This window comes from Choristoneura fumiferana, chromosome 2, assembly GCF_025370935.1.
Source record: "Choristoneura fumiferana chromosome 2, NRCan_CFum_1, whole genome shotgun sequence".
In the NCBI taxonomy this organism is placed as follows: domain Eukaryota; kingdom Metazoa; phylum Arthropoda; class Insecta; order Lepidoptera; family Tortricidae; genus Choristoneura; species Choristoneura fumiferana.
The window spans coordinates 5,523,535-5,548,434 of NC_133473.1; the positions used below are offsets into that span (position 1 = coordinate 5,523,535).

At 36.3% G+C, this 24,900-nt stretch overlaps 2 protein-coding genes and 1 long non-coding RNA gene across 3 annotated transcripts; all 3 read right to left on the reverse strand.

Moving 5' to 3' along the window:
• Window positions 1–846: 846 nt before the first annotated feature.
• LOC141441344 (uncharacterized) lies at window positions 847–2,296 on the reverse strand. Its single transcript, XR_012452791.1, has 2 exons — window positions 1,821–2,296; window positions 847–1,002 (listed from the first exon to the last, which is right to left on the reverse strand). It is a non-coding gene; the product is annotated as an uncharacterized lncRNA (long non-coding RNA).
• Window positions 2,297–6,688: 4,392 nt separating this feature from the next.
• On the reverse strand, window positions 6,689–10,063 carry LOC141441336 (phospholipase A1-like). Its single transcript, XM_074106044.1, has 6 exons — window positions 9,961–10,063; window positions 8,753–8,846; window positions 8,063–8,220; window positions 7,558–7,806; window positions 7,101–7,446; window positions 6,689–6,816 (listed from the first exon to the last, which is right to left on the reverse strand). Exons 1-6 carry the CDS (start codon window positions 10,001–10,003, stop codon window positions 6,765–6,767), a joined length of 942 nt encoding a protein of 313 aa, XP_073962145.1. The 5' UTR covers window positions 10,004–10,063; the 3' UTR covers window positions 6,689–6,764.
• A 6,194-nt stretch (window positions 10,064–16,257) lies between these two features.
• On the reverse strand, window positions 16,258–22,729 carry LOC141445410 (lipase member I-like). The gene is made up of 6 exons (XM_074111252.1): window positions 22,620–22,729; window positions 22,052–22,145; window positions 20,177–20,334; window positions 19,050–19,295; window positions 17,871–18,216; window positions 16,258–16,306 (listed from the first exon to the last, which is right to left on the reverse strand). The coding sequence occupies exons 1-6, from the start codon at window positions 22,675–22,677 to the stop codon at window positions 16,258–16,260; spliced, it is 951 nt and encodes a 316-aa protein (XP_073967353.1). The 5' UTR covers window positions 22,678–22,729.
• Between the last annotated feature and the right edge of the window lie 2,171 nt (window positions 22,730–24,900).

The window sequence follows — 24,900 nt, forward strand, 5'->3', positions numbered from 1 at the left end:
AAACAGATACACAGTTAAAAAAATACAAGGTAAGCCATAGGCGGCGGAGTTTACTAATGTATCGGCGAATAACGTTTGGCAACCTGTTTCATTCGGGTGAGAGGAAGGATAGAGGATAATTTTACCTGAAAATTTTAATACTTCCTGCAGTACCTGCCTATGTGTGTGTGTGTGTGTGTGTGTGTTTTTTTGTGTGATTTGGTGGAAATCCTACTTCCTATTAATATTATAAATGCGAAAGTTTGTAAATCTGTTTTTTTTGTTTGTTACTTCATCACGTCTAAACCACTGAACCGATTTAGATTAAATTCGGTATACAGATAGTTTGAATCCCGGAGAAGGACATAGAATAGATTTATCCCGAAAAATTGCATAGTTCCCGCGGGATAGCGGTAAACGAATTTGGCGTCGGGTAACGGCTAGCGTTATATATGTTCCTAGATTTCCAGAATAACCATAGGCTATAATAGTTACTCGTATTCCTTAAGTTCAGAAACATCTAATTTTAGGTGTTTGATACAACGTAAATGAAGATAATGTAATTTTTGGGTCGTCATCATCATCATCATCATCGCGTCTGAGCCGTAGGACGTCCACTGTTGGAAGATAGACACATAGACCTCCAGTTGCTTCGATTGGCAGCTGATTGGATCCACCCTGAACCCGCGGCTTTAACCAGGTCATCCCTCCATCTCGTTGGTGGACGTCCTACGCTGCACTTGCCGATCCGCGGCCTCCACTCGAGAACTTTTCGGCCCCAACGGCCATCTGTTCTCCGTGCTATATGGCCATGCTGCATGGGGTATGGTAATTTTTGGGGATTAACCAATATTTAAACGAGTGATATATTGTTTATATCACAAATGTATTTGTATCAGGAATCGACGACCGACGAACATTTGCAAGTGCTATGCAGGCAAGACCCTCCACTGGCGCCTCGGGTCTGACAGAGGGATTCGCAGTCCTCCCTGCAGTACGGCTCCATCTTTATACATGCTGTATCTGGAACAATAACAAAGACGACATTATTAACCGTATAACCCAATGATTAAGCTTTGTGTGGTCCCGGTTTCGAATCCCGGTAGCAGCAGCCGCAGGTGTATGATGAACACGAAGACTAGTACCTGAGTCATGAATGTAAGTAGGTTTGTTTATCCAGTTGCCTTGCCATAGAACAAACTATGCTTAGTATGGGACTAGGCGAACTTTGTAAATTGATTAACTGAATCAGGAATAAAATTGATGATCCATAACTTCTGAAGAAAAGTAGCTGATTTTATGCGAAACCTCTTATATTAATTTAAAACCCGCACTAAATAAAGTAGGTGCCTAAAGTACATTACATTCGTAGATTAACTGTTTTTATTAGCTATAAAGTGGGTCAACGAATTGTATTACTCAGTTCCAGTAATTTTTGTTGGGCTCATTAAATCAGATGGGTTAGGTAGCAATATTGTGGTTAATCTATTTTAATCGCACGTTACAAAAGTATTTTAATGTTTATTCCCATTTGTGCAATAAATTAAAAACTAAATTAAAAGAGACAAATCATTGAAAAGTTTAAGAAAAATGTCTTGACCAGGTTACAATTATAACATTTATAACTAAACAGAGAAGAAAAACTTAACAGTAAATAAACTATACATTAAAATGGGTATACGAGTACATATACTTATAGAAGGGCATGCATTTATTCCACTGGTGAAACAAAGTTATAATTTTAGTCAAATGTTAGAAAGGAAATAATCCCTCCTTTCTAGTGGCAGCTAGATTAATAGAACACAATATACGTATAAGAAAAATTCAAATAATATAGATACCTTTAATTATTATCACAAGCAACACAACCAATAATAAGAAATTCACTACAGTTTTCATTTGCATAACCATAACTTGACACGCCTGAAATGCAAATAAAAGGTTTTATGGTTGTCGAAGCAACGATAATTATTTGCACTCACTCAAGCACCCTATATCTTCATAGTTATGAGCAAGACAGAAACAACCGATAGCCGAACACGTTGTTTATGCACACGTTTTGCACTATATGCGCAATAACGAGAAGTTAATAACCAATCAGTTTTTTAAACAGGAAGAAATATCTGATAATGACGGGTACCAAATTAATACCGAAATAATACACGAAAAAAACATAGATATTAAAGAAAGAAAGAAAGAAAATATTTAATTGCCAACAGTACAAACAATACAAGACAACAATATAAACAATACAAGATAGTAGTCTGTCTGTAAAGAGGGAGTAGTAATTCATTTAAATTATGTAAAATACCTAGCTGTCGCGCGTGAGTCCTTCTGCGAAGAATTCCTATATCGCTAACCATCTTGCACGCAAGAACTATGCAATTTACCGAAATAAAAACTACCTTATGTCCTCCTCAAGGTCTCAAACTACTTATCTCCATACCAAATTTCTACTAATTTGATTTGATTGAAGCGTGGAGAGTAAAAGTATGTATAAAATAATACTAACTAATGTTTTTTTTCTTCCTTTACAATGCTTTTACTTCAGACACATATACGGTTTGCAAACCGTAAGTACGAGTATAATTCATACATTTGATTGAATTCAAAATTATACATAATCATGGGAATCAGAATGACTACAAATTCAAGAATTAAAGTTATATAAGGTCATAATTTATCGAATCAGGCGTTACTTTGCGGAGGTCCATATCAATGAACTAAAAGAATTTCCTTGCTCACCAGATCTCTGGTTGAGTTCGAAACGCGTCAGTGTGGTGATAGATGAGTTTGTGTGATTTGTGTGTGTTCTTACAGTGTGGAGGAGGGGGAACTGCATGAACACGCATATTTTACATAAGCTTAACTATCATAAGGTAGCAGGAGAGCAAGAAAATTCTTTTAGGTCATTTATATTAAGTAATTAAAAATGCCAAACGCATTGTTTAACACAAGTTATGCAAATATCCACAAATTCACTGATTTTCAAAACTGCATAACTAGGTAGTTACGCTTTAATGTTTACTGTATTTTGAAGCGCTAAATTAAAAAACCGTTCCGCATTTTGTTAAAAGATTTACGAGCACAGAGTTTTTACAACGAATCCCCAATAGATTCTTGATAAACTCCGACTTTCATGTTAGCACCTTTTACAGCGATGTTTGCTTTCATATATGAGAAACGGTTGTGAAATTTTACGTTTTACTGAAATCGTTTCATACCGTTCTATTTGAAATTATAGAAGCGCTCTACTTATTTGCTATCCACGCAGCATAGTTACCTACTTCGTGTAGAAATTTCATGATAATCCCACTGCTTGTTTGACTATTATTTACGGAAAAAAATGTATTTTAAGGAAAAATCAGATCAATTTTTGTTAAGAAATAATTGCATCCATAGATTTAAAAAAAACTCATACACAGCTCCGAAATCAAACCTGGATCTTAAACAAAACTTGCAATAAGTACCTATTTTTCTATATCGAATTACGCTCAAATCGATGACATGAATTCCTAGAATTTATTTTTTTGTATGTTATACTGCCGTCTTAATTTAAAAGGGCCCATGACTATAGAATTTGAGAAAATGGCGATTTTAGTTTTTAGCTCACTGCACTCATACAAAATATTCAAAGGTTACGAATTCTTAAAATATAAATACAGGTATAAACCATTTTAAATCCGGTTTTAAATAGTTATTTCAGTTGAACATAAGTACTTTCAGAAATGATTACTAGGTAAGTACAAATTCTAAGAATTGTAATACTGTAGGTTGTCAATGTCTATTGTCTATTAATATTATTGAATTATCTAATTAGTGCAATGAATTCAATTTTTACAAACTCATAAGACTTCGTTATTAAATCTGCTTTTAAGTAGGATACATCTACATAAATATAAATGAAGCAATATTATGTTTTTGTAAGTAAGAAAATAACATTATGACTCCATCTTCAGCCACAATATGTATCAAAACAGTGACCTTAAGATCTAGAAATTTAAAACGTCATACCCTCCTACACAAAATTTCATGGTAAAAATTACAAATCGTCCGCCTTTGCAGATTTATTTAAAACATCTTTCCGAGAATCTGTTTATTATTATTATTTATTTATTTATTTTATACGACTGGATGGCAAACGAGCAAGTGGGTCTCCTGATGGTAAGAGATCACCACCGCCCATAAACATCTGCAAACCAGGGGAATTGCAGATGCGTTGCCAACCTAAGTTGGGAGTTGGGGGTTGGCCTAAGATGGGATACCTCAAGTGCCAGTAATTTCACCGGCTGTTTTACTCTCCACGCCGAAACACAACAGTGCAAGCACTGCTGCTTCACGGCAGGATTAGCGAGCAAGATGTTTTAAGAAGAAATAGATAAGCTAAAGTGACAAGGCTACAAATAAGGTTACAAATTTTTAAATAAATAAATCCAGTCTTAACGAATCAAAATTCTAGAATCAAAAAGTGTTTCGGTGAAAGTGTAACAATATTGAAGTTCTGTCATTTTTATCTTGTCTTTGATATTAGTGGTACAGACTGATGCCAATTTGCTTGTTACTTGAAATGTCCTCTAGTTTTTATATTTTACTCTCGTAACGAGTATGATCATAGATCAAAGATTTTTCTTTGCCACACTATTTGATTAGTCTCCATGCAGTACGCATGTATAATTTAAGTATGCGTTCCGAGTTAGGATAAAATTAGTTTTTAAGATTCAAAACTTTGCATTCTCACATCTTTTCCAGGTATTAACAAAACCCTAATTTCGTAAATTCCATTTTCAACACCAACATCACCTCTGCTCTAACGGTGCGAAATATACCATCCTTTGAGAAAACATTTCCCGGTACTCTGCAGTCTCCTGCCAATTGAAAACGAGCTCTGTTCCATAGTTATTTTTAAAGGTACTCATATATTTCTTTAAAGATACCTTAAATAGATAATCAGCCGCAATTTAGTAATCAGTCATTAATGTAGCTTGACTAACTTTCAAAATATTGTACTAAGTTAACACTTTCAAACTATAATTCTGTGTCGTAAATCTAATAATAATAACAAAATACTTTATTTTAGCCCTGAAAACCAGATTAATCTTTAATAATAGTATCTTACTCTAAATTTAAATATTTAGTTTCTACGATAAAACAGTCAGTTGAGTTGACAATTAAGTGAGTTAGTGAAATCCATGGGGAATTTCGTTTTGAGCTTAAAATAGTACTTAGGTATTTCAATTGATTGGTTATATCGAAAACCCTATTTGCATCGCATTCACTTGATTTAGTAGATTCGATATGAACGTCATGTTTTTTCACACTCCACCTAAATCTTCAGAGTTAGGAGTTAGATAGGTATAAGTTTTTGGTAAAATAAACCTTTGTGTTACACTCTTTCTTTCTGTCTTTACCTACCTGCATCTGTCATCCTATCTACTTACTTACTTATAAAATTTTAAATCAATTCAGTCGCGAAAATTACTAAAATTTAGCTTATAAACATATCAATACCTACAACTAACCTACATACATCGCAAGTTCAATAAAACCTTATAAAACACGAGAAAATTATGTCAGTCATTCTTTCGTTAAAAAAAAGGAAGGTATTAACGCCAGCTGTGTATTGATTCCAACAAAAGAATCAGTAAGTAGAAATTCCGGCACGCGTGTATTTTAACTTCTCGAGTCGGGTTAAAAGGAGGCTCAAGCAATCCCGGGGGAAATCTGAAACTGTCTCGGAACAGACAGCTATGCGACTAGCTATTCACCCATCGGCCTCGCTAACCTTTTCTAAATCCGTGATACTATCTTCTTCATTCACCACGCGTGCAAGCAAAACAGAAATAGACTTCTACCGGATATTTTTAGGTAGAAAGTTTTCTCGTATATTTACGTAGCCAACCATCTATTTATACCTATGTATTCTCAAACAATGAATGCAAATCAATGGTATAGTTCTAGCAATGTTGTGCAAAAAAATTGTTATGTTAACGCTATTACTTCAAATATACGATTTTTACGTCTCCAATCTTGTAAAATATTTACAATTAATAATGATTGTTTAAATTTCTCAAACTCAGTCCCAATTAGCAAGTTGATGATTTAATTATGCAAGTTGTTACTTTTTTGTTACTCAACTGCAGTTAGCAGTTTTGATTGCCAATATAACGCTTTTTGTCAAACTTAAACCTCGAAGTTACGAAATTTATATTATTAACCGACTTCAAGAAAAGTATGTTATCAATTCACCCATCAAACATAACATTAAATTTTATTTTATCTGTTGCTTATCTTTCTTAACCCCAACTTAGCCATCTCAGGCATCTTCAATTTATTTTGTAGGGTGCTTTAGTTTCAAACAACATTTATGATTTATACTACAATAGAGACCTTATGATGCAAAGTTCCAATTTATCACTCAAAAAATGTTAATGATATTGGTCTGGAATTATTACAGGCTGACTTTTTGCTTTGTGGCAGTGGCTTATCGACCTGAAAGTGAATATTCATAAAAACAAATGGATATTTGATGTTTCAGTTTATTAGTTCAACAAAAAGTTATTAAAAAATATCGATGCATGTATGAGGAAATTATTAAAATACTGAAATTATTAAAATACTGACATTAAAATATCTAGCTCAGACATGAAAATTGATTGATTTAAGTATTTGGATACAGCTACTTATCAATTATTAAATAAAAGACAATGGAGAAAGAAAATTTATGTGAAATTAAGAATATGAAATTTGCAAAAAAATAATTAAGAAGGCGCAGGGCAATGTATATTTTACACGTTGAAAGGATAAACTCTGCCAGTGTTAACTCGGTAGATGCCCTCCCTGAAAAAGAAAAAAACTATAATTAGTAATAATAACTTTGTTCTGAAAAGATAGAAGTTACTACTCTTCAACCGTAAATGCAGATTATAACTCGGCAAAAAATATTTACTTCTTCTAAAAGAAAAGATCATATTTTAACTGGGAATGCAACATGGTATTCATTAGGGGCAAAAGGCTATTCTGAATGACTAATTAGCTCTAACATAAAACTTCTGTTGAAGTTGCTTCGTATACCTATTTGTTGTCTAGAATGGATTGTTTAACCCATTTAAGAGTTTACTCACCCGGCTTTGTTCAGAGCATTGGTACCCAACATTACTGCAGGGAAGCCCGTGCACCGGTTCCTGGTCATATCAGCAAGGGTTTCACAACGAAGACCAACCAAGTGACCACCAGTATCTAGAGTAGCAGCAAACACATGCCAAGCGCGGTCGTGGTTACATTGGTTGTTAGAGCAGCCCGGTTGGGAAGTACCAGTGTTAAGGTACAAGTCTACAGTGCCAATTTGGTCAGCAATGCCTAAAGCTCTGACACCTAGGTAGTCGGAGTGAACTACCTCCACGTAGTCAGCATCGGTAGCTCTTAGGCGGCGGGAATTAGCATCCCATTTTTCACCAGCAGGCGAAAGACCTGTAAATACACGCTTTTATAACAATATCATAAATATTAAATCGACATATTACGTATACACCAGTGCAAAAATCGTAGATCAATAATTAGCAATTTGAATAAAACGCTCACCAGTAATTTTCTTCACTCTAGCACGTGGATCCCTGCTAACAATGCCAGCTATGTGCGCACCAATATCAAATCCTACGATATGTACCAATTGCGTGTTTATTTTTATCTCTGTCACCATTCGGCTTATAAGAGATATAATATCATCAGCAACGAAGGGCACGGAGTTGAATAGTGTAGTGTAGTCCAAGTTAGCTACAAGAGACCAGTCCACCACAATCACTGCTACGGATTTGTCGCTGTAGATGAAAGCTGCAAACAAATAATATGATTAAATAATATTATTCAAATCTCCTCCTTCTTTTTTTAGTAACCTCACTGCATTCTGTATTTCAATTTCAATTATTATTTTTTTCGCAAAGAAACTCCAAGCATATGTATATAGCTAGCTCTCTCTATAGCCCGTTGCGTGACTCTGAGCTTCAGTAGTGGAGGCTGATGGAGTTTAGTTGAAGCAAATTAAGTATCAGATGTTTTACATGGCTATATCTTGTTAAAATTATCTTACAGTTAACCAGTGTATTGGTAAAGTCGCTGAAAGAAGCATCATTGCGGCCGTGGATAACTATGGCCACAGTCTGCGTCGCTTCAATAAGGTCTAACTCATCGATAGCGGTTTGAGTGTTGTCCAAATACGTATAGCGAGTTCCATTGGCTCCCTCGTCCCTGTAAATGAAAGTTAATAAAAATGTATGTTAATGCCATTTTCATAAAAAGTATATTTGTGGAAAAAAAAAGCAAGAACTACCATCAATTTCGTAGTCTAAATGACGTAAACAGAAACATGTCGACATGTCTGTCCATCCATGCACGAGTTAACTAAGAAATTATAAGAAGGTACTAAAACGCTGTAATTCGGCATGGTTGTATATATTATACTTAATAATTATGCCGACGGAATAAAATCTGAGAGAACAAAGTTTGTACAAACATTTTTCGATTGAAGGATCCATTTGAAGAAAATTAAGCCTTAAATTTATATACTTGTACACTCTTCGCTGTCTCTATTGCGGGTTGGCAAAGATTATGAAAATAAGTATCTAATAAATGATTCTGACACATTATGTATTTACCTTATTTTAGCATAATTTTTGCAATTTTAAGATCTTGTTTTCCAATATTATTTTTCAGGATATAATTTTAAGACTGTAAAAATACCAACAAAAAATGGTACGCTGTGAGTTCTTGGAGAACTTACCAATAGTGTACGTAGTATCTGTTAAGACCTCCTAAGAAGCGAGGTTGCACAGATTGTCCGTTAACTTGTACGTCTTGGCTTTGACATACTTGAACTGAAAACATAGAAGTAAATATGCTGAAATTAAACAATGATTGCCTACTCGTAATAATTTTGGTTCAGAATCTACTGATTGATTCCCAAGAGGAACATATGTTCGAATGAACATATTATAAAATATTTGTATGCCGAAAATGTATCTGAGTAGTGAATTATTAAAATACATATCATATGTATATACTAAGTATATGGAACCTTTAATTGTTTCATGAGCATGTATTATAGTGAATTACTATAAATAGTTACAGATGTATGACGATTGGCGAGACTTTCTTTTCTGACAAAATCTCTTAAAAAATGGTTGAAGTGTTAGTTAGCAAGTTAAACATTACTGAAGCAGCATATTTATTCAATTAGAGTGTTGATTGAGCAATTCTAGATAATCATGCGAAAATACAGGTTCATCTTTAAATAGAAAGCGACAATTATTTTTCTCGTCAGTACATAATCTAATTTCTATGCATAAATGCCACAGATAACTGCAAAGTCATCTCACTAACCGACGATACATTCCTCTTTTCGTACTCATTGCAACAATGACACAGCACATTTGCAACTTGTAGTCACTTTGCCTATTGCACTAATACTCTCTTATCAAGACCTAGTGGATAGTTTATTTTCACGGTAGGTAACTAATTCCTATTAATATTATTAATACGAAAAAAATGTTTGTTTGTTCACGCTTTCAGCCGATCACGATGATATTTGGTATGGAGACAAGTTGAGACCAGGGTCTCAAAAGGACATAGGACAATTTTAATTCAGAAAGAAATTATATTTCCCACGGGACGATAAATTAAAGTTTCACAATCACGAGCAACAGCTAGTAATTTGGAAATGTACACCTCACTCAAATTACGTTTAAGGGTGAAGCCAGACGAACATAATTTGTGCTGCATTCGGTTATATATAAAAGTCCAGTTTGTGTCACACGGCGAATCAAAGTGAGTTGTACACATTGTATGAAACTATAAAAAATTACGCTCGTCTGGGTTCAACCTAAATGAATTAAACTTCACGGATAGGCATTATCTATGCTTCGTCATAGTCTTAATTGCAAAACTTGTCTTAATTATTAAATATCAATTTAAGATGATAAAAACACTTACTGAAGCAAACTGCTGCAACGAACACCAGACTAGCTCGGACCATGTTTTCTCTTGTCTGTCAACTGCTGAATACATAATACTTTCACAACGAAGCTTTTATACTCGAATCAATGAAATGATAAAGTTTGATTATCTGCTAATCAAATTGGTCATTAATTATATTCAATAATTGGCGGAACATTTCTTTTGATTTTTTTATCGGTGCAGGGGATTCACCTATGATTGTTTTTATTATTCTAAAAGAAATAACTGTAATAACACTAATTGTCAATGTAGATGGTATTGACGGTGGTATCCAGTTATGCGAGCAACAAGATCTATGTTTTAAGACAAGTATACCTACTACATAAATTGAAGCAATTGAATCGTGATACACTGTAGAACCATTTGAAAAAACTTTATAGTAATATCGCAGTACTTGACAAGGATAATCAACATGAGGCAAACAGTTCAACAGTCCATTGCTAGGGACAAACATCGTCAGACTAACGTCGCATATTATTATTACACCAATATTTTGGTTTGTCTTGGTTCTTAATGCCCTAATGTAGCGTGGTTTTATGGAAATACTAGTTTTTTCCCGCGAATTCTCCCGCGTGGAATTTGGTTATCGCGCGCTGTTCCCTCGGGAACTGTGCATTTTTCCGGGATAAAAAGTAGCCTATGTCACTATCTGGTCCAAATACTATCACTATGCCAAAAATCACGCCGATTCGACGCTCCGTTTCGACGTGAAAGACGGACAAACATACAAATACACAAACATACAAACACACACACTTTCGCATTTATAATATTATAATGGATATGGATTTACCTAACTGCAAATACACAATATTTTTTAATAGATAACTACCCTGCCACTAGCAGCTTATTCTCTTCTTTGAGCGTTAGTGTCCAAGCTTCGCAACCGAACATCAGGATGAATGACAGTTTTTTAGACGCGAATCTTGGTTCTCTGCATAGTAGCTTGGAGCAGGCTTAGCCTAGTGTCACAGGGCGGACACGCCATACAAAATACGCGTTCTTGAATCTACATAGGCACGACGATGTTTGTACACGCGTCAATGTGTGCGTAAGCTGCACAGGGCTGACTATCGCAAAACCCTAGTACTATAGGGTATGTAGGTATGACTTAAATGTGTAAATAAATGTAATAGTTAATCATATATTTTTATTTAAACCTACTTAAAATGTGTCTGTCTATGTATTTAAGCATTATTATTTTAAATTACAATACATATATGACTACAAACTTGAACGAATTATTCGGTACCTAATTAGTTATTTCATGTCGTATTAATCGCGATACTTTTAGAAAGCATTATTATTAAGAAAAGGAAGTAGGCAGGGTAGGAACCTCAATTTCTCGCGCGCCTACTGACAAGTTGGCGCTTGCTCGCGGAGTCACGGCCACCAAGCCGAGCAATGAACTGCCGGCGCGCGGATTTCACGGAAAATTATGTGACTTTGTACGAGTGACAAATTATTAGAATATGACTGATTTTCGGGTTTTTAGGAAATAATTATAGGAAATAGTTTTATATTCCCTAAGCAATTTTTTTTTACGTGGTGTGTTGGCAGACAAATCTTTCGTAGTCTGTGTTGAACAATCTGAAACACTCGGAATTGAAGTTTGTGAAGCATCTTCTATTGTTGATATGCGCTGAGAAATACTATATTCAGTTTGAGTATATTTTGTTCGATCTAGACGAATATCTTGTGGCAAATTTTGAGTCGGAACTGCATCACGTTTTAATTTTTTTTTTAGACGATCTGTATTTTTAAAGTGTAAATCACAAATGTAGCAACTGAAGTTTAGATTTTCCACAGTTTTATTGTTTAAATCTGAACGAACAGACGCTACGACCCATAGTTTGCACCTGAAATTAAAAAAAAACGTAAATGATAATAAAATTTAATCCGTAGGTACCTACTCGAAGAGCCTAATCGCGTATTATAATAGCGTAATAAGAAAATAGCGTAGTAAGAAAATAGCTATTTTAAAATAGTAAAATACTCTCTAACTGATCAAAATAATTATTACGACCGCGCGGACGAAAACAAAGTTACAGCGTTCGGAAGATCATGTGAGTGGCGACTCGCGACTGCACGACTGTATAGCGGCATAGAAAGAGATAGCTGCGGAAAGTACTTAGGTATCGTTTGTCTAAATTAAGTGTTTAAAAACAAGTGAATGAGTGTATACCTAGTTTATTTTGTAAAGACAATTTGTTATATAATTAGTATAGTGATTGTAGATAAGATATTGATCTATTGATAGGAAAGAATTAATAAATAATTTTTACAAATACCTGCCGACTAATATAAGACGTCTATTTATACATTATAGGTACAAACTTTTAAACCTAGGTATTGGTTTTTTCCCCAGTTACCTAATACCTACATTGTACATGTTGCTAATTAAAGTTGGTTTGGTACCTTACCTACCTTTTTTCGTCCTTCGGAAATCGAAAAAAACTCCTTTTCTTATCTTTGGCTGTTGACAAACACCCATACAATGAACAGTATGTCACATAGACTTATAATACACTACGTTTATAGACTGCGGCACAGCGTGCCGCTGAAAGGGACAGGAGACAAGAGTACATGCATAATTAGGGTTACCCTCTCAAAAGTAATTTTACCCCGCGTCACTTTTTTAAATTTTAAATTTTTATAGACAAATAATACAGGAAGGTACATATTTATAATTCAAGCTAAAGTTAACTAAGTATATAAAAAGGAAATGATGAAATAATAGGCATTTCATGATTTAATATTAAGTGTTCTGCATGTACATTTAAGCAGAAGTACCGTATTAAATGATATTGTAACGGGTAACTGACGTCTTAAACCGAGTTTAGCTCGACATGTTTCGGGCTATTTCGTAGCCCTTTTTCTCAGGAGCACGCGACTCGGCGGCTGCCGCAACACGCACACTACGCGCCACCGCTCTGCTCGCGCGACTGCCCGACGAAGCTAACACCGGCGCACAACTACCCGCATAAGAAAATAATACCCATAAATTGTAGGAAAACAAATATTGAAAATCTGGCAACACCGGACAAAATTTAGTCGTAGGTTATGAATACGATTTTTTATTTTATTGATCGAATTATGTACTTAATTAACTTCATATGAATTAACATTTTTTAGAATACTACCTAGCACTTGATTTAAAGGCCTAATAACTGTTAAAAACGTTTCAGCAGCTTCTTTTCACTATCACAATTTCACGTTTCAGCAGTTTCTTTTCACTATAACTTTTACACCCTAAAATACTACACCGCACCTTTTTCTTCAATAATGTTTAGAATATTAAATTACAAACTTTTTAAAAACAATATTGTGAATATTTTATCACGTTTATGAGTATTTACCAGCTTTTTTCTAAGAGTGCAAACAAAACCAACAGAGCATCTGTCAAGTTTGTTTAGCAAACTAGTTTGCTGACCTTGACAAAACCGGCACGCGTGGCGAAACAAAAAATCGAATCATTGTATCTCATTTCTTTACACGCGTTTGGCGTAAGTTACTCCTTTTCTTGTGTGAATGCGACGGAAGCTATCAATTCGTCTAGGGCTTTCTCTGTCTACGGTATGTCACCATTTCGCAAAGTTATTGCTCCCGAACTTAGTGCCGTGCGACGGTGCGGCCGACATACATCGCGTTGCGCGCCCGACTGCTTTCCTGCGGGTTTCCTGCAATCTGCGCTTGAGGGGTGGGGTAACTCGAACCGGTGCGGGGCGGAGCGTGTCCATTCTGTATGTCAGTACTATTATATATTCTGTGCTAGTGTGGAACCAACGGAAACCCTTCTTGTAATTTGTTTTTGCTTTTAATAAACCATTCTGATTTTGATTTTGATTTTGATTTGAATGTTATAGGAGAGACCAAGGCGTCCGTACTCCGGTGGCTCGGGCACGTAGAAATGTTGGGAGAGGATCGAGCCGTGAAGAGAGCGTACTTGGGACGACCGAGTGGACGTAGGCCGGTTGGTCGTCCCAGGTACCGCTGAACTGACAAGGTTCTGAAAGACCTTTTGGAGCTTGGGGTCGAAGGCTGGCAAGCGTGGCGTAATCAGGTGTTGGAGGCCAAGACCTACTTTGGGTCACTGCGCCCTGATAGTAAGTAAGTAAGATTTCTACCCTACTAAAATCACAAGTTTTGAAATAGATACTTACTTAAAATTTTACATACCTCCTACCAAAATGTTTTACGAGTAGTGCTAGTGGACAGTTACGTTGAGGGCAAAGATATCCTTACACTAGTACCTTGTCACTGTATCATCATCATCATCATCATCAGCACAGCCTATATACGTCCCACTGCTGGGCTCAGCAGGGCTACTACGAAACTCGAAACTCGAAGTTCGTGTCGTACCGTCCCTCTAACGCTTATATTATTTGATACGAGAATGAGAGGGATGGTACGATACGAACTTCGAATTTCGTAGTAGCCCTGCAGGCCTCCTCTCGGAATGAGAGGACTTGGGCCGTAGTTCCGACGCGGGCCCAGTGCAGATTGGGAACTTCACACACACCATTGAATTGCTTCGCAGGTTTGTGTAGGTATATCACTGTATGCCTTCTGATAATTTTATACAAAGGTCAAACATGAAGTGACAGCGACAAGGCAAGTGTAAAGATATATTTGACCTCGACTGTACGGAGAAAGCTCTTTACAAATTGGTCATTGGTGAACGATCAGAAGTGAAACTTCATGACAATTTTCTTGGGAAAAATAGTGTGGTGATTTCCTTTGCCTTCAGTGGAAGTAGAGTACAGACTCCGGAGTTCGTAGTTGGTAATAGACAACGCTGCCGCCTACTGAGATCCGGTCCTTTGGTCGCCATTTACGACACCCAGAGATTTACGGCCCAATTTACTACCAAGGAAATTTAACTATGGTATAAAATTTGGATAAAATATAACGGTTAAATCATTAAATCACTTTTTGTTTTTGATTCGTCAATCACGTGACTCACATTTTTTGCAATAATTATGCCACGATAATAATGTCACCTTGCGGAAACAACCTTGTATAATAATAAACACAAAAACAAAAAAAAGATCAAAATCAGTCCGATAACAAATTTATTACATTTTATAACTAAAAAGTCGAAAATGGAATTCCCTTTCGATCGAAGAATACTATTTTAAATATCGATCGGATATGCAAGATTATCATCTAGATAAAGATTTCACATCAAATGATTATTTTTGCTTTTTTATACAGTCAGGTTTACATTAACAATGAAAATCGCTTAAAGATTACATTGAGGCGATCAGTTACACCTCGGAGCAATATTATGGCCTCGCGTTGTAATGTCACTTACACATTTTTTCCTGCATGTGTAAACTGGGTTTAATTTTTAGACAATTAGGTTAGTGACATTAGGTTATCGCATCACTACTGCGCGTGTAGTGTCTGCTCAGACTACAATGTTTACTAGACGCTAAAAATATGAGCACTTAATTACTTACTACATTCAACTCTAAGCTAAGTAACATTTAATTCGGGTTCAAAAATTCTTATAAATATATCCAATCTTTAAAAAAAAACTTTAAATTGGATTAAATTTATGTAACTTAAGTTTTAAAATACAATTAGATTCCCTCATTTCCTTGTTTTTAAATCAAATTCTGTTTGAGTTACATTTTAATACCTACGTGATATACTTTAGTCTGATTCAAGGAGCGGAATTTCTCATAGCAAAAATCAAACGTCAAAGGAATTGAACATAAGTTTTACTACGATAAATATTTCAGTAATTAATAAAACAGAAAATAGTAGGTAGTTTTAAAATAGCGCTTTTTAACAAAGTTACAATTAAAATATAAAGAGCTTGAGCTGCTTTAAATTAACTTTACATTTAGAAAAGTATATTGTTGAAGAATCTTCATTGTAAATAATAAGGGATGTTTCTTAATCCATTTGTCAATGGTCATTCTTTTCTGAAATAAAAATTTTATCATAATACGGGACTTTATTTCGAAAAACTCAGAGCGATATAAATGTATGGTAAAATGTAGTTAAAGCAAATTTTGAAAGTACTTTAATACTGGAAGACGAAACGCTGGCTGGCTTTCCACTGACGATCTGACAACATCGTGAGAGTCCCAGGCAACCGGTGGATGCAAGTGGCGAGAGTCGAGAGGCCTTTGTTCAGCAATGGACGTCTTCCAGCTCACAATGATGAGAATAATGACTTATAAGTAGGTAGGTAAATCAATTGCATAATATATTTAGACCTGGGCTCTCTAATTAGAGAATAACGTGCTTGATAATCCCTCACAAGTTAAGGATAAGTTCTGCTATGTTGACTCGGTACGTTCCGGCCCTGAGGAAAACTTTAATTAGTTGAAGTCATTTTAATCTCCGTCGAACCAGCGACAGTCCCATTATGAAAAGAGAGGTCTTCAGTGACCTAATAAACCACAGTTGACGCAATTTACCGCTGACACTCAATTGTATAAAAGTTATAAAATAATAAAGTGAGGGTGAGGATTCCTTATTTTTTCTGTTTGCGACTTTTTTACGGCTGAAATGAAATTTCGAGGCGACTTGTGCATAGCGGTTTTAAATGATGCACGGTTGATTACGTTGGATATATTTTCCACGAGATGTATTTTACAATGATGCTGCGAGTAGTGAAAATTGTGTTGACATGTCGGGAGCTTATAATTAAAGGGTCTACATCCCGTAGAAAACATATCTAATCTTTGGCAAATTAATTAGTGGTTTAATTAGTTAAAGCAAGTGATTGTATCAAAACACAAAATGTTATTATAGTTATCGAAAATACAAACTGAGACATGGATGCACAGAAAAACCAGAAAAAGAGACCAGCGCTGGAAATCGAACCCAGGTCCAGCAATCCGTGCTGCGTGCTATAACCCCTACACCACCGCTGGACAGGAATCTAGACACGAATTTTTCCTATGCATACATACATATCTCAGTTGCTTATTTCTACGACGCTACTTATGCAGCAGCACTAGCGACATCTATGTTCCGCTCTCATCGAGAGACGTCACACTCTTTCGGAACCAACCGCTCACCCAGACAAGAGATGTCGCTACTAAGCAATCAAATTATGATTGGTTTTTTGGAGTCTTTTTGTATTTTTTATTTCAACTCCAAATTTGTTACTTTTACGGGTATCCCGTGAAACCATATCGAAAATACAAACTGGGACATGGATGCACAGAAAAACCAGAAAAGAGACCAGCGCTGGGAATCGAACCCAGGTCCTCAGCAATCCGTGCTGCGTGCTATAACCCCTACACCACCGCTGGACAGGAATCAGAAATGAATCAGGAATGGTTTTTCTGTGCATCCATGTCTCAGTTTGTATTTTCGATATGGTTCACGAGATACCCGTAAAAGTAACGAATTTGGAGTTGAAGTAAAAACTACAAAAAGACTCCAAAAAACCAATCGTTATTATAGTATCTACTGTTTTGCTTTCTAGTAGATCTGTATCGCTCCTTAAACACTAGGTAATGAAATAGCAAATTAATGTGCAAATTGTGGCGTCGTCAAGAGATACTAGTTTCATTTTAGATTAAAAATTTAACGGTTAGTTTCACACAGTCGTATTTTATAATGAAACGAAGATGTTTTTGAAAGTCGTGTTAACTGCTACCTTTAAAGCTTGAATTACTTAATAATTATAAGTATTAATAACAAGCATGAGTTTGACCGTTACATTTTTAATGTTAAATAAAACGAGTAAAGACGGCCCCAATCAAATGAAACGATGCATAATTACAAGTAAAATGCGCAGTGCCGCAACAAATGAAAAGTCGGGATGACGATCGTTTACAGGTTTTCCGTCGCTACAGTTACAGGTGAAGGTGCGCGAAGGACAGAAAATGATTAACTTAGAGAAAAACTCTCACCCGGTTTTTACTAAAGCATTGGTGCCTAACGTTACGGCTGGAATGCCGACGCATCGGTTCCTCGACATGTCTGTCATGTTTTCGCATCTAAGACCAACCAAGTGACCACCCGTGTCTAAAGTGGCCACAAACAAGTTCCAAGCGCGGTCGTGGTTGCATTGGTTGTTGAAGCAGCCCGGTTGGCTGGTGCCACCGTTGACGAACAAGTCCACGGTGCCGATTGGCTCGTTGATGCCCAGAGCTCTGGTGCCGGAGAAATCTGTGTGAACGACCTCCACGAACACAGCATCGGTGGCTCGAAGACGGCGGGAAAACACGTCCCAGTTTTGGCCAGCGGGAGATAAAGCTGTAATACAATAAAAAATACCTATATTATCACAATGAAATATACTTGTACTCGTATAGGTAGGAATATTTTAGGAAAGTATTTATTTTGCATTAAAATGTAGGCTGTTTCAAAATTTGAACGGCTTGAAGACTATTCAAAAAAAAACAAAGACGTTTGCTTATATGTGCGGATATTTATATATGCCCCTATATATGCAGCCCTATGTATGATGCCCCATAGCTGTAAAAATAAAAAATCGTATTTTTTTATTATGAAAAGGAGACTGACCACTTTTTTTGGGAGCTGGACCAAGTGCTGCCCAGACTAAAGATACAGTGCATTATGCTCCTTAGGCTAACACTAGACATATTAAAGCGCTTTAAGATCTATCCCAGGAGTCATAAAAAAACGTTTTAATGGTAACGAAATCGTTTATTTGTTACTTTAAGGGGCTGTTTCACCACTCATTGATTTTTTATTTGACGGATAAATGTGATGCCGTCTCCGTCTATTCGAACAAAAGAAACAGAGATAAATAAATTTAATCAATGGATGGTGAAACAGGCGGTTAAAGAGTTAATAGTACAGTAGGTACTAATTGTCCCTTCGTTGATCATGTCACTCGAAAGACGTCCACGGGACGGGACATAGGCACGCATAGGGGGAAGCCTTGGGGGAAACTTCCCCCTCGTTATTTCTATGGTAATCGTCGATTTTGAAAATATATGTTCATTTCTAATAGAAAGTAACGCACGAAACTCGTCAGAGCTATTTTCATTTCTGGACAGCATTTGGTCCAAACCTTGTCAATCTCATATACGAATCTACGACGAATTACGAAAAACACTTACCAGTTATCTTCTGCACTCTAGCGCGTGAGTCTCTGCTTACAATGCCGGCAATGTGTGCACCAACATCAAATCCTACTATGTGCACCAAGTTCCTGTTTATCTTTCCCAGAGTATCCATCCTGACCATCAGAGTTACGAGGTCGTCAGCTACGAACGGCACTGCGTTCAAAGCTGTGGCGTAGTCCATGTTGGCTATCACGGACCAGTCCACCACGATTACTACTGTCTGTTGATCGTTTATGAAAGCTGGCAATAACACAAACAGAAGTACAATTTTAAATAAGTTTTTGAAATAAATATCTTTTTATTATAGACTACACCTTGGTTGACTGTGCTTGCATCATCATATTCAAAACAAATTTGAATTCAATCCGTTTGTAAATGGGTGAAATCCAACTTGCAGCCCCGCAATCATATATACACATTCTCTTAAATACACGACAACTTTTTTTTCATCACACTTGCTCGTAAACAGTGTCGTAACATGCAGGCTACCTTGGTTGCAACCCCCCCAAATAAAACTCTTGACCTTTATGTGCTTGTCATGAAACCCGTGGTCGGTAAATAAGGCATTGCCCGTACTAATTTTCTTGTCATGAAGCATAAGGTCGGTAAATGAGTTAATTACTGCATGGCGTGCTGCTCGTGATGGCGTGCTGGTCGGGCACATGCTGCGGAGCTGGCGCTGCCAAGAGCGCAGTCGACTGTATCGGCAATTTTTGAAAAAAAAAATAGTTTTTCTTTTACAAATATTATATAATGTTACTCGCAAATGTGATGATAAAAATTGTATGTCACAGGGGCGGTACTAGAATTACTAACATCGACTCTCATCGGCTTCGGGCTTCTAATAGACTCTCGTTCGTAACTCCTTATTTACCGCCCTTAAGACAAAATGTACTATTTCTTGTCAATTTCACTAACTTTTCTTACATTGCGATGGGGTCCAAATTTCTTAGTGCCCAAAAGCCCAGGCATTCCTTAACACGATATTGGCAATTTGTGCACATAACATAGTATTTAATCAGTGACCATGAACCAGCACAGGAACCGCACCAACTAAATCTTAAGGTCGACGTTAGGCTAGGTATTGATAGTTTTTCCCAGAAAATACATAAATATCTTACATGATCGAAGTGAATGGGCGAACTCGCTGAAAGCCGAGCTGCTCCGGCCATGCACTACGATGGCGACTTGCTGGTTACCATCAAGAAGGGTTATTGCGTTGACCGCGGCGTCTGAGTTTTCTAACTGCACGTATTCTATTCCAGTTGAAACAGCGGCCCTGTTAATTAACGCCAATTTATAGTAATAAACCGTGGTAATAAACACTTATATTATAATAAATAACTAGCTTTTGCCCGCGGCTTCACCCGCGTGGTATTCGATTATCGCGCGCTGTTCCCTCGGGAACTATGCATATTTTGGAATAAAAAGTAGCCTATGTTACTCACTGGCTCATAAACTATCTCTATGCCAAAAATCACGTCGATCAGTCGCTCCGTTTCGACGTGAAAGACGGACAAACACACAAACATACAAACACACACACTTTCGCATTTATAATATTATATAAGTATGGATAATATGAAGAGAATTCTAAATACTATGTCTAAGAATCAAGGCTAAAAGTTGTGTCACACAGTAAGTTCAGATAGTACAGGCAGAATTGTATTTTTATGTTACATTTTTAAGAGATAGGTCCATCCTATTCTAAGACCGGGGTTAGGTAGGTACCTACCTATAATTATTGAATAAATAGGTACAAACTTAGAAACAAAAACAATACATAAGTAAGGTGGCGCTGGCCATACAGCGGGGAAATGCGGCTGGCATTATGGGCACCTTTGAGCCGGGTACGACGCGGAATGGTGGGTTTTAGGTTGTAAGTAGTTTAGGTCTTAGTTTGTAGGTTATATTATAAGTTTAGGTTAATTTTTCTATCATTTGATCTATGTATATTTTGTGTTGTTGATAATAATAAAGATTTGTCTCTTAAATACATATTAAAAATCCAAGACCCTAGAACAAAAAAAAAAAAAAAAAAAGTAATTGGTTTGTTCATTTGAGAGCTACAATGCCACAGACAGACGGACATTGGCGTCAAACTTATAACACCCCTCTTTTCCTTAGGGGTTAAAAAAACAGATTAAATTGAGTTGTGACGGCACAGCCGCGAACAGACGCCTACTCAGCATGTGCTGTAGCAAGTTGTGATGGCACAGCCGCGAACAGGCGCCAACTCAGCATGTGCTATAGCAAGTTGTGATGGCACAGCCGCGAACAGGCGCCTACTCAGCATGTGCTATAGCAAGTTGTGATGGCACAGCCGCGAACAGGCGCCTACTCAGCATTCTGTCGGAGCCGTCCAACGACGTAGGAGTTGACGGTCATTTACTCTATTCCGGTGTTTTCCAATCTGAGGCTCGCAGTATCTTTAAAATACTAATCTCACCGTTATTTATTTATCTATTTATTGTGTATGATTATTTAGTTATTGTGTATGATTATTGAATGTTTGTATTACCAACTTAAGATATTATAACTAACTGTAAGTTAAGTCGCCAAATATTTTTCAAACCAAGGGAGGTTACGACTTCAATAATTTTGAAAAACACTGCCAGTATTTTTCAAACTTTTTCAGGACGGAATCCCTTTAGTTTAAAAGGATTTGGCGCCCCCTGTTTACCTCCAAACGTTGATAATACAAACATTGAATAATCATACACAATAACGGTGAGAGTAGTTTAAAGATACTGCGGCCCCCTTATGACGCATTCGCGACCACCCGCGGGATCGTGACCCACAGATTGAAAAATACTGGCTCTATGCGGTAAGTATATGAAGCGTTATTTTTTTCGTGTAATAAGCCTTCTGAATTTACCGTAATTGACATTCTTTTATGAACCAGAGTCGAACCTTTTATATTTGCATCTTTTGAACTGTTTTCTGAATAGATACTTGGTAATACTATGTTTTATTTTATCTCTGAAGCAACTTACCATGAAGACACGTAATATCTATTAAGAGTGCCTAAGAAGCGCGCTTGCATCCTTTGGTCCGGGGCTTCAACCTCCTCGCTTTGACATAGCTTGACTGAAAATATAAATTATATTTTACGTGAAAGAGAATAAGCTATAAAGAAAAATAATGAAACTGTCTTTAAAAACTAAGTTGAGTCTATTTTTATTAAAATAGTCTTATTAATATTTATATAATTTTATAATTATGATTCGAGAAGGAAGGAAGGAAAGAATTAAAATAATGTTTTTTTTTATTTTCGAAGTAGCTCTACATAATTTGTCAAATTTGAAATCAGCTACCTATTTCTTACGACCATTAAGTGTTAAATAAAGATATAAATATATATGAATACACATTAAGGCTAGGTACATTCTACAGACAGGTCAAATGAAGTTTATTCCTCCAAGACACTATAGTGGTCTAACTCTTACTAGGTATTTCAGAAGTAATCAAGAATAAATTCAAATATTAATAAATATTAATTACTTAATTTCATTTATTAAAAATAGTACTGTCAGAACGAAAGACATTATTTTACAAAATTACCTGTCAAAGCTAGGATAACGAAGATATTTTTCGAAGCCAACATCTCTAACGTGCGCATTGATCAATAGACACCTGAAGGCGTAGACCAAATGAGATGCTTTTATACATTCAACTGAAAAGTGGGATAATCTGATAATCGGTAATCAATCTATTACACATAGTAATACATTTTTACATTCCTTACCTACAGATAAACTCATTTATAATCTAATGCTTAAAAGGAAGCGGTAAATATCAAACGAAATCTCTATTAGTCATGATATAAATGAGTAGTAATGCAAGTACCTTTCATGATTTCTGGTAATTTTATAGCGGCACTGATTAATTTATTTGTAACTGAATATTTTGTCATTTATGTACGGTAGGTACATGTACTGTAGATAATTGTGTATGTACATGATACCCGCATAGGATATATGTTAGTTAATGAATATGTATAATTAACATTTTCAAAGTTAGGTAATGAAATGAACATTATGAGTGTGTTTGCAGTAAGCAGTAGCAATGCAGTTTCGCCTATTTCATAAAACGATACAATCCAGCACAAGAAATAGCAAAGTGATAAAGATAAAAACTATTATGCAGAGTGATTGCGATGAAGAGTACCCTAAGTATTTTATTATTCATTTAATCAGGCAGAGGTTTTTTTTGAACATGAAACTACCGTGAGACTCACTCATATTAAATGATATTATAACGGATCACTCACGTCTTAAACCGAGTTTAGCTCGACATGTTTCGGGCTATTTCGTAGCCCGAACAGAGCGGTGGCGCGTAGTGTGCTTGTTGCGGCAGCCGCCGGTTCGCGTGCTCCTGAGAGGAAGGGCTACGAAATAGCCCGAAACATGTCGAGCTAAACTCGGTTTAAGACGTGAGTGATCCGTTATAATAACATTTAATAGAGGTTTATTTATTGAGGTTTTTATCATTTATTTTAATAATTTTTTCAGCTAGCGGTTAGCTACGATGATATTTCAATAAAAAAATAAGCTGTTTAAATTGGCCACCTTATTAATACCCTACACGAAACATTCAGTATGTGACCCAGGACACAGAAATAAATTATACGAATTTCAAAAACGTCCCACAATCGGGCCATTAAAAGTTGGTTCCAATTTACGAAACAAAGTTTGTAATCGTTAACTCGTTAGTAGTTTCCAATGGACGACTTTCATTAAATTACTTCAGACTCGTCCGACTTTTAGAGGCACCATTTTGTAAAGTTTCAGTAGGTACCAATTAGGTACCTACAGAGTTATGTAAAATATTGGAATCACTGTAGGTAAGTACGTGTGAAATAAACCCAGCTAAATTCTTGCCGGCTCGATGGTCCTTGAAATATCGGTTGTTTTTCGATTCTTTGATCTCAAAAAGAGTGAATTCCGCACCTCTCCTCTTCAAGTTAATTATGGGTTTGAAAAAGGTCAAGTTAAGCCCTCTCGGCCCAACACTCGGTGCTCGGGGTTTTATGTTTGAGTCTAAGCTCGACAACTAAGTAGGTATTTTATGTGTCACCCCCTCAATAGCCGTTTCTCAAAGGTTATTGAGAAGTTGAACTTATGAAAATGTTTGTCATTGTGTTTATGTTGGGTGTAAAGCCCGTTGTCGATTTTTCACAAGCTTTTATTTAACTTGCCGTGTTATTATGAATATTTATGTGTATGTCAAATCTTGGAAATCGAATATACTTCATTGACTAGAAATAGTGACACTAGCCACTATTCATAATTTAGCCAGATTATATTTGTAAACTCGTAGTAAATATTGTCATTAATCAACCAGAATAGTATTAAGCGGCTAAATTACGAACATTGGCAAGTGGCTCAATAAGCCCGGTTCGCGACAGTACATAAAAATGCTTGAGTATTTTTTGTAACATTTTTTTGTGGTATCCATATCCATAGTGTCCAGTGCTTAGGCGGGAGGAATTAAAACGCATGTCATAGGACCACCTTGTCATAGGAAACGTTTAGTTGTATACATTGACATCTATGTACCTTACGGCATAGATGTCGGTGGTTGGGTACGTATTTGTGGTGACAGTTTTGTTTTGGTATGATCATCTCTGACTTATGCATGTAACACTGCTGGGCACAGGCCTCCTCGCCGATTGAGCGGGCTTTGCTGTAATTCCCGCGTGTACCTATCCAGTGCGAAGTCTCCTCACAATGTTTCCCTTCACCGAAAAGCTCAAGGTAAATTTAAAAATTTAACCTCACATAAATTTCGAAAAGCTCAGAGATGCAATCTCAGGTTGGAACCCACGACCCTCTGCTTGAGC

Bases quoted from the DNA above. Each gene is read 5' to 3' on its own strand.
- LOC141441336 (XM_074106044.1), bottom strand. From the start codon at position 10,003: ATGGTCCGAGCTAGTCTGGTGTTCGTTGCAGCAGTTTGCTTCA. The intron at 8,221-8,752 runs GTAAGTTCTCCA...TTTCATTTACAG, and splicing joins AGATACTACGTACACTATTG to GGACGAGGGAGCCAATGGAA. The intron at 6,817-7,100 runs GTGAGTAAACTC...TTTCTTTTTCAG, and splicing joins AATGCTCTGAACAAAGCCGG to GGAGGGCATCTACCGAGTTA.
- LOC141445410 (XM_074111252.1), bottom strand. From the start codon at position 22,677: ATGCGCACGTTAGAGATGTTGGCTTCGAAAAATATCTTCGTTATCCTA. The intron at 22,146-22,619 runs GTAATTTTGTAA...TTATATTTTCAG, and splicing joins CGTTATCCTAGCTTTGACAG to TCAAGCTATGTCAAAGCGAG. The intron at 20,335-22,051 runs GTAAGTTGCTTC...GTTAATTAACAG, and splicing joins AGATATTACGTGTCTTCATG to GGCCGCTGTTTCAACTGGAA.